The sequence below is a fragment of the Pelophylax lessonae genome (genome assembly GCF_965119305.1).
Source record: "Pelophylax lessonae genome assembly, chromosome: 5".
Lineage (NCBI taxonomy): Eukaryota > Metazoa > Chordata > Amphibia > Anura > Ranidae > Pelophylax > Pelophylax lessonae.
Genome location: NC_138772.1, coordinates 485,826,084 through 485,842,194, shown reverse-complemented (window position 1 = coordinate 485,842,194; position 16,111 = coordinate 485,826,084). Strand labels below are relative to the sequence as shown.

Below are 16,111 nucleotides of genomic sequence, written 5' to 3'. Positions count from 1 at the left end.
ATCCTTGTGTCAGAAGGCCGCTGGTTAACTGTTGTCTTTTCATTTCTATGCTTAAAACAAAAACATAATCAGTTATGACGTGCAGAAGAGTAGATCTGTTTATTTTCTACTTCCTGTTATGGGGTGACAACGTTTGTTCTGCACTGAGATCCTCTATCAGTGTTGCCCCTCCAGGGACAGGGTAACATTAGATGGACATGTAGTGAATGGCAAACAAATTTAAAGGCTCATTCAGTTTAGTACTTTTTGAAGCAGTTAAAACATTTTTTTTTTTTGGGGGGGGGGGGATTTTTTAAGAGAGAAGTGTGGGATATATTATCTGAGCACCACAAACCAAAAATGCTTTTTGATTATTTTTTTACATTCAAACCAACCAACCAACCCCCCCCCCCCCCCCCCAATCCATCCAACCCCCCCCCCCCAATCCATCCATGTCTCTATGCTTTTTTCTTTTGCTGAGAAACAACTTAGAAAAATACCCTCTAGCATTTCTGGCTGTGACCATCTTAGGTAGGGGCAGTATGATTCACGGCGTAGCATTTACTTTCTTGAAATCCATCTGCCCTTAGCTCAGCCATGCTGGCAAGAGGGTGTGCTTAACTGAGAAAACCCCTCCTCCCCTCCTGAAGACTCCTGGGATGCATGACATCATTTGCCTTGGCATGGAAACCAGGAAGTAACTAAAGAAATGCAAAAAATGATCTACTTTCCTATATATTTACTAATGCTAGCAGAATAAGGATTTAAAATAGTCAGTGTTGTTTGGGAGAGGGACATTCCACTTAAAATAACAAACATTCATACTCCCCTAGATGGCTGCAGCACTAATCCAAGCTGCAGCTATCCACTGCTGGCTGTGCACCGAGAACTGAGCGATCAAAGACCACTGATCGCTTAGTTCTCAGGTCCACTCTGAGCACAGAGCAGTGACTGTCCGCCACCGGCTCTCTGCTCTACCCATCCAGTGCTCACTGCAGCGCCGGACTGTGGAGGGGGCAGGAGAACTGGCTCAGGCTCTCCGCAGTGCACTGAGAGGCTGAGCCAGCTGCCAATCAGGCATTAGGGTGGATCCCGAAATTTGGCAATACTTCTCCTTTTAAACTATGTGAATATAGGTGCAAAATTGTAAGTACTCCTGTCAGTATAATAGTTTATCCCAAACTGTGTAACTGTCCTGATCAGCTTGATCTGCCTGTAACGGTGGAAAAAAAATATAAATAAAGGCAGGTGAAGGCTGAAAATACTGTATACCCCCAGGTATGAGTGAGCCTATAAAGGGTGTAATTTGTACCCTGTAATGTAAGCTTCCTCTCACCATGCACACCCTATACCAACTATGGAGTTAGCCAGATAGCGTATTGATGACGATACCCCTTGGTATAAACTCAGATTGCACAACCTGGCAGACAGACCCCAGTCTGCTGTCCCATGCCATAGGACTGCTGAGCATAGGTAATACACAAAGTTTTTTTGTTAATCAAATCTTTTTTATTAAGCAAAAAAGCATTTGTACATTTTGTACATACAAAAAAAAGAAATAGACAAAAACGTCAATATCGAACATTTGAAAAAAGCAAGACTGTTCATCGACCTGAGCTGTGTTCTTTCCACTCAGACTGTTTACTTTGCTGGTAGGGAAACTCCACAAAGTGTCCTGTGGTCAGTTTCTCCATCCTGTTGGTGTAAGCCAAGCGGTATTTCCTTCATTCCATCTCAGAAAAATGTGTGCGGTGATCATTTCCCCTCCAACTCCCTGGACGCTGCACGGTGCAAGCACACTCTTCCCCCACCTTGTGGTTGGAAGTGGTAACTGCACACAAACGTAATCATTTCATCTAACCCAACTACAGTACATTACCAAAATGCATACTATTACTGTTTGAGATCAGTCACATGCTGAAGTGTACACTCTACTGCCCATAGAGTAGGGCGGACTGTGTCTGTGTCTGCTCTGCATAAGTGGAGTGGACACAGACCTGTCATCTGCTATACTCAGTGGGGGATCAGCAGACCGATCTCCTGCTAAACGCAAATGGATTCCACCTGTGGGAAAGAGGCCTAAAAGTATTGCCTATATTTCCTCTGCTGTGTAATGTTAAGTAGGGGGGATGGGGACATATGTATGTCATTATTAACCCTTTGTGTACTGTGCTGGGAGATCTCTATTATCAGTTGAATGCTAGCTTTGGTGATGCGTTGAATGGTAATGCACTTTCCCTCGGTTTATCCCTCTAATCGCACTTTGAATTTGTTGAGTATAGTTTGAAGTAATATGTATAATCCTGCTCCAAATGAACAGCCAGAAAGGCAAGTAATATTTTCTTAAAAATAGTTTTTCCGTATGCTGCATGAAAAGGAACACACAACCTTTTATTGGGCTGAATGCAAAGGTGGAAATACACTTTAAATAAAATGTAGGCTTTTGTGTGGTCACTCCTTACCAGTATGCCTTTGTTGAGCTAGAAAATCTCACCCATGATGCAACATCATGTAAGCTGTGCTGTCCATCCACATAATTGATGGCAGTTTCTGTTCCATGTGGACATTGCAGATGAGATGGCAGAGCCAGTCTCTGCAGCATTAGAGTGTCCTATACTTTGCTTTAATACAGTCTGTTTTTTTTTTTTAGATGCCACGTCTGTAGCTGAGGCTCGTCACAACCCCAGTATCGGGGAAGGAAGCGTAGGAGGAATGACAGGCAGCTTGAGTGCCAGCGGAAGTCACATGGATCGGATCGGTGCAATCCGGGACAACCTGAGCGAAACCGCCAGTACCATGGCATTGGCCGGTGCCAGCATCACTGGCAGCCTTTCAGGAAGCGCCATGGTCAATTGTTTTAATCGGTAAAGTACAGTTCATCTTCCTCACACCTGCTGCTTGTGGACAACTAAGAAAAATAAAGCGTTTTGCTTCTGTTACTAGATATTTGTTGAGTTTTCTATACAAACTGTCTTCTGTGTTAGCTAAAGATTTATTGGAAGCATTTATCTTTGATATATAAAAAGGCTGCAAATCCTAAATAAATGAATAAAACTCTTCAAGACACCAGATGTCCATAAAGAATTTGTGAAATGATCCAGTTGAATAAATCATCCACGTGCTTCTTCAAATTAACACCAAAACTCTAACACTGGAAAAAAAAAAACACCCTCTCTGGATGTGGTACAAACAAATATTGCCTCAAAGACAAATTACATTAAAAAAAAAAAAGCAAAATAAACAATATAAAATCATTACAGTTCTTGTTTCAGTCAATACAAATATATACAATTTTTCTTTTTATGTACAACTATTCCCACAATGTGTCATTCAAGGAAAATATAGATAAGCCTAGCCGCATAGAAGAAATGAAAAAGACTATACATAGGTGGCATGAAACCAGTCAGAAGGTGGACCCCCGAATACTGATATTCATGCTCTAAAAGAGCTGTACCTCAACCTCTCCCACCGTTTACAATTCCCTTCCTGTTGGTTGGTAGTAAGTGAGGCTTCTGTACTCATTTCTAAGAGTTTAGCTAAAGGAATGACCCAATGATAATGCGATCTATCACTCACCAGCATCAAATCAGGGTTCCGGTTGCTTGCATGAGAGACACTTGTAACCCTGGACTTGCATCTCCTGCTGTCATTACGGATGAGGTTTGTTTTAAGGCTACGGACAACAAATAATTTCCTACTTTTTATTTCATCTGATATCACCTTGCAGTTTAGTTTTCAATACAATTTTAATATCACATACATTACAAAGTATTAGATCTAGCACATTTGCATTGTTTCATGAGAACATGCTATTAGCTGCAATTCTCATTGAATTGACTGGAGATCTCTGATGAAAAGGAAGATTTGCTAAGACAGGCTATACACGGCCAAGATTCAAACCGTGTACCATTCAATTTGGGTACAAACAGCATGCCCGGTTTTACCTGCAATTGTCGCTAGCAGCTGCTCTTCCAGGAGCAGGAAAGGGCTCGGCAGAAGGGATTCTTGCATCAACACTATCTGTGTTGGTTGCAGGAAAGAAATTGGCTCAGTGAATGGCTGGCCTAAGACAGACCATAGATAATGCAATTTTCTTACCTTCCACCACGGGTAGAAGGAAAAAGTTGCTAGATTTCCCTATCACCACAAACAAAGTTGATGGGTGAATGCCTCCTGCAGTGCTATTGTGTTCTTTCGGCAGGGAGCGTTTTCTATTCATTCAGGAAAAGCCCAACAGACTGGTTGTATACATGATTGATAAATTGACTTGTGTAATGCCACGATGTCCATACATGGATTCAAATTCATCTGATCCCTGCTGAACTGAACAAATTTTGATCCAGCTGAACTTTACCTATAACAACTTGATAAAAATTAAAGTTCTTAAGCAAAGCACATACGTTCCACATTAATAGTTATGCTACCAAAATGAGTGTGTGCTGTAAATTGCCTCCAGCATTGGTCCTGCTGCTTCTTGCTGGAGGCCGCCATTTTGCTACAGAGCCCCAGTAGTACCGTAGTAAATCTTTAGGCTGTCAGCAGACTGGCCTTTACCTTTTTGACGCAGTTCTGAAAAATAGAGAGCAACTGAGCATGTACAGAGCAGGGTGAGACAGTGCTTTACTGGAATTTACAGTATAGGCAGTTGTTTATAATGTTTTACATGGCTATACCTGCAAAAGGAGCCAGTACTAAGTGATCTAGCAGGATCACTAAATGGTCTGACTATAGTTCTAGATTAAATGTGAGAAGCGAGTGTTCAGATGAACAGGAAAATGGTTTGTTGTTGTAGAAGTGACCGATGTACTAATTATACTGCAGTCAGACTGCTATGTTCCCGTAATGCTGGAGATCCACAGATAATGGGCAGATTGAAGATTTCACAGAAGCTCTGCCAAGTTAGTGTCATTAAATGCTCATTCTAAAAATAACATCTTCATCCAGCACACAGTACAACACCCCAGCCTTCTCCTAAAATCCCTAAATTCATTTTATATAGTTTTTTGGGCTCATAAAGGATCTGTCTGTGCACCCCCCCTCCCCCAAGTAGGCTCCTTACCCTTCACTTCCGCTTTATTGGGCATGAGCAGTGCTTGTATACTGGGGCCATGTGCCCTATTCTCCTAGAGCTCCATCAATTAATGCACCTGCTGAAACTACTGCGCATGCATGTCTATTTTCATTTGTTCAGGCTGGATTTCTTTGTCTGGAATGGGCTGCATCGGCATGTATAATGAGTACATATGGGAGCTTACTTAGGGAGGTGTTTGTGCTCCTGCAAAAAAGTGGAACCTTGTAGAGAAATGGTAGCCACCCTCACTAAGGAGCAGAGCAGATTCTAAATGTATTCAGGAGTTGCTGTCCAATATTGCCTTTAGAAGGGGAAAAAGATGACTACAGAAGGTATCAAATATAATATTATTTTTGATATTGGGTTTAGTGACACATTAATGGCATAGGGCCTAACCCCAAATCTTTGAGCGAGGTTACGTATAACAGCCCATTCAGACTGGCGCAATCCGACTTCGAGGGGCGACCTGTAAAGGGACTTCACATAATGGTAGTCAATGCAAGTCGCTCCCAGGTCACTCCAAAGTAGTACAGGACCCTTTTTCTAACTCGGAGCGACTTGTGTCGCTCCTATTAGAATGGGTCCTGTGCTAATCAATGGCAGGCGACCCACCGCGACTTGTCAGGCAACCAAGTCGCCTGACAAGTCGCGCTAGTGTGAATGGGGACTAACAAGCACATTGTCCTTTTGGATGTTCCCCAAGTAGCTGGCACAAGAGTGGAGTCTTTCTGGAGAATCAGTAATTGACAACATGCACTTTAATAACAAAGTGTACAAAGTACTTTCACCCAGAACAGCCAATCGAATTTCCTTTTCTGATAACGCTAGGGTTATAAAGCTGAAATCTGATTGATTACAGCAAATTGCTGCAGGCAGTATTCTTGTCACTTAATTGACAAGTCATTATTACTGTGTGCTACACAGAGGGGGAAGACTTTGGGAAAGATGTTAAACATTCATAGAGGGTTATAGTCGTCTTGTCTGGGTTTAGAATGGGACAGTTTTAAAAGTAGGTTATACAATTTTTATATCTTTAAAATATTTGTAGAAGGCTCCGGTCTCTTTTTTTGGAACTTTCCACAGATCTGTGGTTTGCATACATAACTATACAACTGTACAAACAAATGGCAACTACTCCAACCTATAACTGGCTTTTACAGCAAGGAGTACATGGAAGGGCGACGCATGTCAAAAAAACAACCAAGAAAAATTAATAGTTTGCTTACCGACCAGCCTGCAATAAACCGAATTGTCCTGTCTAACAGTTCACATAAAAATAAAGGGTTTAGTTTGCACACATTTGCAAATATATGCGTAAGCTGCAGGGCCACTTAATGGCACCCTAGTGTACTTGGGTCCTAACGCTATCGATTTTGACAGCCCCCAATGTTGGAACACATATATAATAATGGATAGATTAAGGGCAGGTATGCCTAGAGGTTACTACCCCTCTTTAAAAGTACAAGGCTGCACTCGACACCCAGCAATATCACAATGGCAGCGAAGGTATCCAGTGCGTCCTCTCACCAATTAACCAACAGTACAAACAAATGGCAACCACCCCACCTTATAACTTTTTTGTGAAGAGTCAACAACAAGTGGGACACAATCATGAAGTGGAACGAAATTTATTGGATATTTTAAACTTTTTTAACAGATAGAAAACTGAAAAATTGGGTGTGCAAAATTATTCAGCCCCCTTAAGCTAATACTTTTTAGCGCCACCTTTTGCTGCGATTACAGCTGTAAGTCGCTTGGGGTATGTCTCTATCAGTTTTGCACATCGAGAGACTGAAATTTTTGCCCATTCCTCCTTGCAAAATAGCTCGAGCTCAGTGAGGTTGGATGGAGAGCGTTTGTGAACAGTTTTCAGTTCTTTCCACAGATTCTCGATTGGATTCAGGTCTGGACTTTGACTTGGCCATTCTAACACCTGGATATGTTTATTTGTGAACAATTCCATTGTAGATTTTGCTTTATGTTTTGGATCATTGTCTTGTTGGAAGACCAACCTCCGTCCCAGTCTCAGGTCTTTTGCAGACTCCATCAGGTTTTCTTCCAGAATGGTCCTGTATTTGGCTCCATCCATCTTCCCATCAATTTTAACCATCTTCCCTGTCCCTGCTGAAGAAAAGCAGGCCCAAACCATGATGCTGCCACCACCATGTTTGACAGTGGGGATGGTGTGTTCAGGGTGATGAGCTCTGTTGCTTTTACGCCAAACATAACGTTTTGCATTGTTGCCAAAAAGTTTGATTTTGGTTTCATCTGACCAGAGCCCCTTCTTCCACATGTTTGGTGTGTCTCCCAGGTGGCTTGTGGCAAACTTTAAACGACACTTTTTATGGATATCTTTAAGAAATGGCTTTCTTCTTGCCACTCTTCCATAAAGGCCAGATTTGTGTAGTATATGATTGATTGTTGTCCTATGGACAGAGTCTCCCACCTCAGCTGTAGATCTCTGCAGTTCATCCAGAGTGATCATGGGCCTCTTGGCTGCATCTCTGATCAGTCTTCTCCTTGTATGAGCGGAAAGTTTAGAGGGACGGCCAGGTCTTCGTAGATATGCTGTGGTCTGATACTCCTTCCATTTCAATATTATCGCTTGCACAGTGCTCCTTGGGATGTTTAAAGCTTGGGAAATCTTTTTGTATCCAAATCCAGCTTTAAACTTTTCCACAACAGTATCTCGGACCTGCATGGTGTGTTCCTTGTTCTTCATGATGCTCTCTGCGCTTTAAATGGACCTCTGAGACTATCACAGTGCAGGTGCATTTATACGGAGACTTGATTACACACAGGTGGATTCTATTTATCATTAGTCATTTAGGTCAACATTGGATAATTCAGAGATCATCACTGAACTTCTGGAGAGAGTTTGCTGCACTGAAAGTAAAGGGGCTGAATAACTTTGCACGCCCAATTTTTCAGTTTTTTATTTGTTAACAAAGTTTGAAATATCCAATAAATTTCATTCCACTTCATGATTGTGTCCCACTTGTTCTTCACAAAAAATTACAGTTTTATATCTTTATGTTTGAAGCCTGAAATGTGGCAAAAGGTCCCAAAGTTCAAGGGGGCCGAATACTTTCGCAAGGCACTGTAACTAGTTGAGGTGTTTGAATATGTCGTTTACAAGTAGGAGACCTTATCAGGATTAATGCTGTCCTGGAATGCTTTGAAGATAAGTGATGCAGACCAGATTACAATGAACCTGTCTGAAGTTAAAACATTTAATAGTGAAATTCCTGCCCAAGAGCCAGGACCCCATGCATTATATTGTAAACGCAAGTCTTAAAGCCTGAATGAACCCCAAAACATTAAGCCCCTCCCACCCCCTTCAAGTAGAAAATAACTTACACGGTGGGCATGTTATGCTGCAGTCAGGAGTAATCGCAAACCTCTTTTACATGAGTCAGGGCTCTTCTTCAGGTGAGCACGTTACTGCCTGTGTGAAATGGAATCTTCACATTGGCTGTCACAGTGGCAGGGACCTCTCAGGATCCAGAAGAGCAATAATTTCAGCATGAGGGGACTGTTGGGGACCGGTTGATGTAGCCATATCTGCAGTGCTAAATTATCGGTCCCCATACCTGTAGACTGCACTAACGAGGGACCTGGATAGTGGTCTTGGGTGATTAGACCTTGCTGCACAGCACACATGTCCATTTCCATGAAGGGAGCCCTTCCTAGATGTTTTCCATACCTTAACAATAAAAATGTATTTAAGCGATATGTGGAGGCTGCATTATAGATTTATTCTCTACTCCCTTTATATAATGCAGGGCTCAGATTTCTTTAATGCAGAGCCAGGAGAAATCCCAGCCACATAATATTTATCATAAAATCCACACATCCCAGGCACAATTGGAATGCACAGAAGTGTATGGCTGTTCTTAATGTATGCACTGAGATATATATTTCTCAATCATCATCTATAAAGTGTTTTCAATAGTTGGGAGCTCACATAATATAGCGTTGTTGAGCACACATTGGGTGTTTTGCTAAAGTGGGTTGGTGGCAAAAATCTCTAACCTGACCAGCTGGAGAGTGTGGGGAATTTTTTGTATTGTATTTTTAATGGATTTCCTACCCTATCACTAAGATTTGACTTTTTAGTCCATGTTGGCTCATTGTGTATCCTAAAAAAGCGAATTGTGAGGTTGTTTTCAATAACTGCCAGTTATATTGTAATTCTCAATGGTACATTGACCAGTTTTATTCAGTGGCTGGAGGCATTGCGCACACACGCATAAAGTCTAATGTTTGTCTCCCTCTCTGCAGGCTGGAAGTCCAGGCCGACATTCAGAAGGAGAGATACAGTCTGAGCGGAGAATCCGGCACTGTGAGTTTAGGAACAGTCAGTGACAATGCAAGCACCAAAGCCATGGCTGGATCCATTCTGAATTCCTACATCCCGCTGGACAGGTACTTTCATAGATGGCGTTTCCGTTGAAAGTGCTAATAGTTTGCTTATGACACTTTACAAACAGCTGATATGACGGACACGAAGATGGTTCACAACGAAAGGAGCCATTTTGTAAATCATCATATTGTACAGAGTTGCCCCATCTTAAACTGCGTTCACATTTGACCACTCTGAAAATGTGTGCAGAATTGCGTGTTCCTGCCAATGTTTTCAGAAACATGACATAACGTTCTTGAGGTGCCATTATCTCTTAAATGCACCCCAAACGAAGTGCAATTTTGCCGCGCATCACCAAACTCACCTGGCTCAGTGCCAAAATTCGGTACATAAGTTCTTTGATGTGTTTGTTGTGCATAGGGCAGCCTGTTCAAGTAAACGGGCTGCCCTATGCACGACGCATAGAAACGCGCAGAAACGTGCATTCCTGCTAACCAAAGTGTGGATGGGGCCTTATTGTTATTCCTCATGTTAACAGCATTTATCTAATAAATACATAATGGTGAGATCTACACAGTTTAACTACAATGGGTAAAGAAAATTCTCCCCCACCCCCTTAAAGAGGTTGTAAACCCTCGAAATTTTTTTTTTTTTTTTTTTTTTTTGCTGTAACCTGAAAGAGAAACTTATAATGAGCTAGTATGCATCGCATACTAGCTCATTATGAAATACTTGCCTAAGAACGAGCCCCCGCCGTGCCGCCCGCTCACCTGTATGATGGGCGACATGTCCAGTTGCCCGTCTTCCAGGATCGCGGCATCCGGCCATCTGATTGGCCGGAGCCGCGGTGACGTCACTCCCGCGCACACGCGCGGGAGCCGACGGTCAGGGCACGTGGCTCTGAAGAAACGGCACCAGCGGCCGTTCCTTCAGAGCACATGCGCCAGTGACGTCACTGGCTGCATGTAAGGTAAATATCTCCTAAACGGTACATGTTTAGGAGATATTTACATGTTTAGGAGATATTTACAGTACCTATAGGTAAGCCTTATCATAGGCTTACCTATAGGTAAAAGTGTCAGAGGAGGGTTTACTTCCTCTTTAAGATGATCACATTTTGTTGCTTTGCAGTCTGAAATGAAGACACACCGGTTTTTGTTTTATCGAGCTCTATTTACTCAGTGCACCTTATAACATCCAAGTGAAAGATAGAACACCAACATGTCAGAATAAAAGAAAAATTAAAAAACAGAATCACTGATTTGGAAAAAGGATCACCCCTCTTATGTCAGTATTTTGTTGAACCATCTTTTTCTTTAATTACAGCCTTTGGTCTGTTGTTGTTTTTTTTCTTTCTGACAGAAGGCAGCAGATTTTCCTCAAGAATTTGTATTTTCCCTGATCCATTTTTCCTTCTATCCTGACAAGTGCTCCAGTACCTGCTGCAGAGAAACATCCCCATAACAGGATGTTGTCACCTCCATGCTTTACTGTAGGAATGGTGTTATTTGGATGGTATTGGATTTCCACCAGACATCATTTGGTGTTGAGGCCGAATCATTAAATTTTAGTCTCCTCTGACCATAATACCTTTTATCATGTGGCCTCAGAATCTTGAAGGTGCATTTTGGCAAAGCTCAGTTGTGACTTCATGTGGCCTTTCTTGAGGAGTGTCTTTTTTCTTGCAACCCTCCCATACAAGCCACATTTGTGGAGAATGTGTTATTGTCACATGATTAGAATGGCCACTCTGTCATAAACTTCTGCAACTGCTTCAGAGTTGCTGTAGGCCTCTTGGTAATCTCTCTGACCAGTTTCCTCCTGGCTCTTTCATCCAGTTTTTTTGATTGGGGGGGGGGGGGGGGGGGCTTGGGGTCTGTGTTGTATCAAATACCTTCCACTTATTAATACTGTGCTTCTAGGCATTGATAAAGCCTTTGATATTTTTTGTATCCAGCTCCTGACTTGTGCCTGTCCACAACTTTATCCCAGAGACCTTTTTGACAGTGCCTTGCCGCCCATAGTTGATTGCTTGCTTCAGTTGCACTATCAGGGACTGAAATGCTTCAGGAAAGCTCTTTTCATGCTAAACTCCTCAAAATGACCACAGCTCATCACAGTTTAAAGTCAGGTGACTTTGTGTGCCTTTGAGAAGGTGATTCGCTACACCTGAATGAGTTTAGTCTTTTTTTTTTTTTTTAGGAGGGGGTGATCCTTTTTCCAACTCAGTGATTCTGTTTTTGAATTTTTTCATGTTGGTTTTGTATCTTTCACTTGGATGTTATAAGTAAATACAGCTAGATAAAATAAAAACTGTCCGTCTTCATTTCGTGCTGCATAGTGGCAAAACGTCATTATTTTCTATACCCACTGTATGTGCACCAAGTGACTTTGATAACCGGTACCTGATCCAACTGGTTTAGAGGAATTTGTTGACAGTCTCATGTAATAAACCTGACTTTGTTTGGAAGGGTTTCTCTGCTCTGTGTCCCCCATCGGGGAGATTTTCCTAATTTCCTGTCTCTGAGAACCCACCAGAAATTAAGTGGAAATCTTCCCTAAATGAGGAGAAATACCACCTCTTGTCATGATATAAAGGATCCCCACTGGAAGATTTTCTGCTCTGGTGACAGTGGTGCTCAAGTGAAATAATAAGGTTGGATCTGTCTAGTGGGAACACACAGAGCAATGAAGTCCCGTCAAAGGTTCTAATTTTTCTACAATCTTTAAAAAAATAGAAAATTAAAGTATTGACCAGACTTATTCTTTAAGCCTGCTGTTTGACAAAAACTGTTAATGTATTGCAGGGAAGGTAACAGCATGGAAGTACAAGTGGACATCGAGTCTAAACCAGCCAAATTCAGGCACAACAGTGGCAGCAGCAGTGTCGATGACGGCAGCGCACTCAGTCGCAGTAACGTGAGCGGATCCGCAGCCTGCCAAGCTGAGAGCAAATGCAGCGCCACCAAGTGGTCCAAAGATACAACAGCCAGCAAAAAATGCAAAGGCAAGCTGAGAAAGAAGAGCAGCACCAAAATAAACGAGACAAGGGAGGACATGGATGCTCAACTCTTGGAGCAGCAAAGCACCCATTCCAGTGAATGTGACTCTCCTTCACTCAGTGACAGCTTACCGTCTGTGGCAGACTCTCACTCCAGCCATTTCTCAGAGTTCAGCTGCTCTGACATGGAGAGCATGAAAACCTCTTGCAGCCACGGTTCCAACGAGTACCACACTCGCTTTGTGACTGTCAGCCCGCTCCCCGAAGTGGAAAATGACCGGCTAGAGAATTCCCCCCAGCCAAGTGGCGTTTCCATTACCATCCCCGTACCGTGCACGGACGTCCCACAGCTGAGTTATATAGCAGAGGAAGGAGTCAGCCAGAGCATACCAAACTCCTTGGGGGAGGAACAAAAGACGGACAGAGAAAGTGATCCAAATACAGAAGGAAACTGTGCAATCCAGACTGATATATAGGCCTTCTATTGCTGCAGCTCTACTCTCTACCACTAACCAGTTCTGCTCACATTGAAAGCTTTGCTAAAAGGCCGGGTAACCGCTCGGGGAAAACGCACATTAATAAAAAGGACGGAAAGCCTTCCCGTTTTAATGTTCGTTGTTAAAATCTAAACCGAAAATGGCACGTTTGTGGCTTAAAGCCGCCATTCCTGAAGAAGGTGACGGTTTCCCCGACTTTAAGTGTTTTGCTACGAGCGTCTGCAGACTTTTGTCGCCCAACAGTTGGCCAGGTTATGTTCAAAGCGGAGGAGACTTTTTGACTGCATGTCAGAAATTGTTTTGAAAGGAATTTGCTGTTCAAGTTTCAATAAACAGGGTTAGAATCAGTCACTAGTTATTCTGGGTTAAAGTTCATTCCAGGTTTTACAGGTTGAGGAAAGTTTTAGTTTTGCAGATAGAACTTTTGCATTAACGTTAAACTCATGCTTTTAGCAAAGGTTTTTTTTTTTTCATTTTTATAATAATTTATTTTCTTTATTTTTTGCACAAATAGTGACTGGTACATTTTAACTAGAAGTATGAAAAATTTCCTTTTTTTTTTTTTTGTTTCCTTTCCTGTCATCGATTAACGATACAGAACACAAAATGGCGCCCACATGACACTAGTGAAACCAGTCACTCTGAGGTAATGAAGGGCAGCGTCACCTTTGTTAGGGAGCAGACCACCCTCTGTTGATGGTTTTGGTGCCTTCAGCAAAGACTGGGTGTTAAGTGCCTGGTCGTATGGGAATTTTATTAATATTTTTTTTTCCTTTATAGTCCTCTATGGCCACCTGGGATTTGATTACGCACCCCAGGCCTATCGAAGACTGTGGTAGATAATTAAGAGAAAACAAATGTATGTAATTAATAAAAAAAAAAATGTATTTACCTACCAAAGACTCACTCAGGCTTTAGAGGAATTGTATAGACACATGTGACATGGAAAACCGCAAATTGAAGCAGAGTTCAGGGACTGAGCACACTCATTGTAACAGTACATGGGGGGGATGTGGAACAACATGGCCGCCACAGCTGCTCCACCCACCAGAACGAGTCTAACAGTCCATGTGGTGGTCAGAGTGTCCGTACTGTTCATCTGTGCAATGTAGTTCACTTCGACAATGCAAAGCCGGTGTCAGTATAGAAACAGCGCTGGTGTTGTTTCTTATAAGTATTGCCAAGACGGTGCTACTGGGTGGTTCTACAATGTTTTGCCTTGTGCTGCAGTCCAATACCGTGATTCTACTCACCAGTTTGATCCGCTTATAACACTAGTGCCAGTTACAATTGACAACGCTTGTTAATGTATTTGTATATTTGTTTTATTTTGCTTCAAAATATGCGTGTACAAAGCATACCTGAATAAATGTGTCTGTGCTGAGCACCCATGGTCTCCTGTCTGTCTGAAACATACAGAACGTTAATGCAGAAGAGTCTTTGGTGTAGCTGGTTCTGTAGTGTAGGCATTGAACTCATCCTGGAAGAAGTTATGGGGGAAAAAATCTAAAACCATTCCTAGCTTACAGGCCAGTTGCAGTCACAGTCAAATAGGCACTGTACTAACCACCTCCATTTTTGTAGTCTCACCTCCACTGTCCTGTTACATCAGTGCCAAGGATCTTCAAACTATGGCCCTCCAGTTGTTCAGGAACTACAATTCCCATCATGCCTAGTCATGTCTGTGAATGTCAGAGTTTTACAATGCCTCATGGGATGTGTAGTTCCACAACAGCTGGAGGGCCGTAGTTTGAGGATCCCTGATGTTAGACTATACAGTCCAATAGGTACACCAACCTGGTTATAGATGGCTCAAATTTCAGATATTTCTGGTGGAATCAGATGGCATTCGAGCCGTGGGTGGCCATGCAAGCATCACCTGGCCAGTGGTAAGTTTTCCACCTGAAGAGTGATCACATCCTATTGGATGCGGTTACTTCTTGGCAGCACCACTTAAAGTCCAGCAGTCACAGTTGCCTGAATTCAGTAGATTGCAGGGGAGATTCAGAGGACTGGTCATACAGGCCAACTCCCTTTTTCTGCAGCAAACTTTAATAAAGCTATTAACCACTTCCAGACCGCCCACTGCATATATATATATATATATAGTGTCGTTACTGTGGTTATGGCAGCAGCTAGCTACCAAAACCCTGGTATATTTTTATACATCGATGCTCTTTCAGATAAGTGGTCCCGGCCACGGATTTGCCACAGGATCAGATTAATGGGCAGCGGGAGAGATGCGCCCAGCCGCCCCTGGAGGACCGCAGCGGCGTCTGATGTCACTTCCCCCTTTTGGCCTTAAAGGGCCTTTCTTTTTTTTTTTTTTTTTGTGTAAATGTAAAAGGACTTTTTTTTTTCTTTTCTGCTTTTAATTTTAAATGTGTGATCTGAGGTCTATTTTACCCCAGATCTCACAATAAAGAAATCAAGAGGACCTGTCCTGTTTATTTCTATTACAAGGGATGTGTTCCATTCAATTCCAGTTTGCTAATGTTAAAGCCTGAAACTCCAGCTTTGCTATCACTTTAAATATGTTTGTGCCAAACTGGCTCAAATGAAATATTTCCTTAAGCCGGCCATACATGATTGAAATTTGGTTCAGCAGGGACTGGCCAAATTTCAATCCATGCATGGGCTATCTGGTTGTACACAAGTCCTCTCAGTCCAAAGCTGTTTCCTTATGTGCCTTATTTTGAAAGGTCTTCCTGTAAGGAATGGGAACAACCAAAATTACCCTTTGTGGTCCCCAAACGTTTTGCTGTACGTTACCCTTTTGAGGAGTCACTTTTAAAAAAGTGGACTAGTCCACCAGTTGTGGACCCTCCTGTTTCCAGATAGAACAAAGCTACCATGATCCCAGTAGAGGAATCCCCTTCCTTTAAGGACCCGGCTGACAGGAAAACTGAGGCTGCGAAAGGAAAGCTGAGGCTGTGGCACGCAGCATGTTTACTATGGCTGGTTCGACATTGCGGCCAGTCTTTGCCTCAGCCCTGGTGTTTCTCTTGGTTTAACAAGTGAATTGTTAATCTGGAAGAGCCTGTAGTATTGATAAACAGCAGCATGCATCGTCTGAACAGAGGGCCAGCCGGATCCCTCTATTCCCCACCCCTCATTTATCCTTTTGGCACTGCTTTTGGACGTCCCAGTAGTTATGATTTATGGAGCTCTGTGTCTGACGATGAACAAAAGAGAAA

At 42.5% G+C, this 16,111-nt stretch overlaps 1 protein-coding gene across 2 annotated transcripts in view; it reads left to right on the top strand.

Moving 5' to 3' along the window:
- Nucleotides 1-14,301, top strand: part of RNF19A (ring finger protein 19A, RBR E3 ubiquitin protein ligase) — a 158,827-nt gene extending 144,526 nt beyond the window's left edge. For both annotated transcript variants that reach the window (XM_082257564.1, XM_082257565.1), the window contains exons 9-11: nucleotides 2,630-2,843; nucleotides 9,335-9,478; nucleotides 12,224-14,301. In XM_082257564.1, coding sequence (XP_082113690.1) covers nucleotides 2,630-2,843; nucleotides 9,335-9,478; nucleotides 12,224-12,893 — 1,028 coding nt within the window. In that variant the 3' untranslated portion in view covers nucleotides 12,894-14,301. The remainder of the gene's footprint in view (nucleotides 1-2,629; nucleotides 2,844-9,334; nucleotides 9,479-12,223) is intronic.
- Nucleotides 14,302-16,111: the final 1,810 nt, after the last annotated feature.